This window comes from Frankliniella occidentalis, unplaced genomic scaffold (genome assembly GCF_000697945.3).
Source record: "Frankliniella occidentalis isolate FOCC.00 unplaced genomic scaffold, Focc_3.1 Scaffold53, whole genome shotgun sequence".
In the NCBI taxonomy this organism is placed as follows: Eukaryota; Metazoa; Arthropoda; class Insecta; order Thysanoptera; family Thripidae; genus Frankliniella; species Frankliniella occidentalis.
This window is the reverse complement of record NW_026267183.1, coordinates 1,870,414-1,873,082: the sequence shown is the minus strand read 5'-3', so window position 1 is coordinate 1,873,082 and position 2,669 is coordinate 1,870,414. Positions and strand designations below refer to the sequence as shown.

Here is a 2,669-nt window from a genome sequence, read left to right as displayed (position 1 = left end):
CTAAACACACTCAATTTTTTTTTTTCAGCTGTTCATATCTTTCCCCGCGCTTGGCACGCCCTCTCCACCAGTTCGGCGGAACCGTGTCTATGCGTGACCCGCCCCGCCGGCCAGCAGCGCCATAGCCGGGGCGCCAGAGCCGCGCCTACCCGCTGCTGCTGCTGGCGCCCCGCGGCCCCTAGCGCGCCCTTTTCCCTCGCTGTCATATTTTTCCCTCGCGCGCAGGGACGAGGAGAGGAGAAGTGTGAGCTTTAGGCGCAGGGGGCAGATGGGCAGCCCCGGATAAGAAGTCGCCCGAGCGTGCACGATCTTACAAATCGACGCCACATAACCTGTTCCCCCCGAGGGGCGTCGTCTCCTCCGGTAAAATAATCCACCGTGCGTATAGCTCCCAACAATCGACAGCTTTTGTTCGTGTTGTGGCCTCTGGCCCTCTGGCCTCCTCCGCTCCACCCACCTCCTCTCCAGTCCGCTGCTGCTGGCCTCTCACCCTCTCTTGTCTCTCTCTCCTGCTAACACATTTTATCTAACCATCTCCCTCTCTCCTTCCCTCTGCTTTCGGCTTTTAATTTTTCCCGTTGATGGTCGTCTGTATAGTGCGCGAAGGGGGAAGGAGGGATCGAGTTCCACAATGATCACGTTTCTGGTGTACGAAATGCACAGTGTCCCTTCGCATATTCCCCGAGACAGGGCAGGTGCGGGAGGTGAAAGGGAGCCAGCACCCCCCCCCCCCCCCCTTCCCTCTCTTCCCCCTTTGTCCTCTCTTTTATTCTCCTTATTTCCAAGTTTTGTTTTTGAATCGGTTCACTGAGCTTCCCGACGCCGCCGCCGCCGGCCGATTCCGTGTGTGTGTCGCGTCCTAAAGCTACGCTGCATCCGCAACACCCAGCAGACGACACAACACGCTCTCTCACCCTTTCTCTCCCACACGGTTGTCTTTCGAACGCGGCCCTCTAGAAGGGCAGCAAGTGAATTGACGCGAGACGGTCGGACACGCACGCACGCGAAGGTTTAGGGGGGGGGGGGTTCAAGTCAAACGCACGTAACTACCCGGGCAGCCCCGCAGAGGTAGGCAACGCATTTAACGCGCCTGAATGGCGCCCCCCCCCCCTCTATTGCATCTGTCTCTCTCAGTCTCCCTTCAACGCAGCCGTCTCTCTCACTCAGTCCGTGTCCAGATACGGTTACGACGACGCCTTCCCGAGGTTTGGCGCCGAGGAGCTGGTCGAGTGCAAACACACACGGCAGCTGTATGAGGGTGCCGGCGTCGTCTCCCAGGCGAGGCGCCACTCGCAGAGAGAGAGAGACAGAGAGACATTGAGAGAGACAGAGAAAGATCTTCTACCGCTACCGGGGAGTGGTCTGTCCCCACTCGTTACAAGTCGATTCAGAGCGACAAAGGCATTAGCACCGTCTCGCGTGCAGCAAGCTGGGCGCAGCGCAGAAGTAGGTGGGATAGAGAGACGAGGCGAGAACGCGAGGAGAAACAGAGAGAGAGAGAAAAGAGTTTTCATACGTCGCTTTTATGACCCGATCTCGTCATTAGCTGCTCCTCGAGTTTTAAGCCGTACGCGAACCCCGGGCACGTTTTCGCGAGGGATTTCTCCCTTTCTCTTTCTTACGACTACTCACTACTGCAATGGAGGGGACGGGGATTTAACGCAGCTGGAGTGTTACATTAGATTAGGTATTCTCGCTTTGCGTACACTGTCAGGGAAATCGTCATAAAAAAATTATCATTTTTAATAGTGGGGGATTGAATGACTTCAGTGAAATATCTATGTTTTAAGTTTAAGAAAAGAAAATAATAATCAGAAAAAATATGAAGAAAATCTTTACAAATCCTCCCCCGACAGTGGTAAGCTCCGCGATTGGTGTAAAATCGCGATACTTACAACCCCGGTACTTACAAATCCGTGCTTATCGGAGATGTTATTGGTGAGCTTGAGCTTGTGGAAGCTGACGAGCTTCTGCATCCACGTCTCGCCCGTGCACGGCGAGTCCGGGTGGATGTACATGCGTTTGGGCATTTCCGGGTCCGCCTTGCCAGCGACGAGCCACCGACTGCAAAAGCAACATCCGGTCGAGTTAGGTTCTGTCGGCCTGGCCTGGGCGGGCGGTCTGATTATCAAAGGAGATGGATAGCTTCCCGCTAAACCACCCACCACCCATCACTGTCAGTCCGCGCAATTATGATGAAATTGAATATTTTGATGAGCAGCTGTGTGCTCTGCAGCAGGCCTGCGGGGGTGCTTACCTGTTGTGGAACTTGTACCGGTAGTCGTCTTTGGCGACGATGTCGAGGAGGAGGATGTACTTTGACTTGGGGTCCAGGCCGGTCAGTCTGAACTTCATCTGCGGGAAGATTTGTCTGGAACAGAAGAGGAGAGAATTGGGGGTTGAAAAACAAACTGCCTTTTATTTTGGTTGGAAGAAACGAGGGAAGAAAGGTAAACCACTTAGGTCTATTAAGTCCCTAGCCGTTGCCACGTGTCTGCAGACATCGACGCGTGTGTGTACGTGAGCGTGTGTGTGTGAGAGAGCGCCCTTTTCTTTTTAGTGGCGGGCTGAAAATTGTAAGAACAAACACCGCCCGAACGTCGCCGCGCGCGCCAGCGGGAGCAGCTCACCTTTGTGTGAGAGGGAGAGAGATGGAGCGAGGGGGGGGG

At 54.9% G+C, this 2,669-nt stretch overlaps 1 protein-coding gene and 1 long non-coding RNA gene across 3 annotated transcripts in view; one reads left to right on the top strand and one right to left on the bottom strand.

Annotated features, from left to right (window-relative positions):
* LOC127749428 (uncharacterized) overlaps positions 1 to 2,669 on the top strand; it is a 42,642-nt gene that overhangs the window by 2,360 nt on the left and 37,613 nt on the right. The window lies entirely within an intron of this gene.
* LOC113211287 (optomotor-blind protein-like) overlaps positions 1 to 2,669 on the bottom strand; it is a 44,599-nt gene that overhangs the window by 6,746 nt on the left and 35,184 nt on the right. Inside the window, exons 3-4 of one of the 2 annotated variants that reach the window (XM_052267476.1) lie at positions 2,258 to 2,371; positions 1,896 to 2,064 (exon numbers count right to left, since the gene is read on the bottom strand). In XM_052267476.1, coding sequence (XP_052123436.1) covers positions 1,896 to 2,064; positions 2,258 to 2,371 — 283 coding nt within the window. The remainder of the gene's footprint in view (positions 1 to 1,895; positions 2,065 to 2,257; positions 2,372 to 2,669) is intronic. The other variant, XM_052267477.1, reaches the window with a different exon arrangement.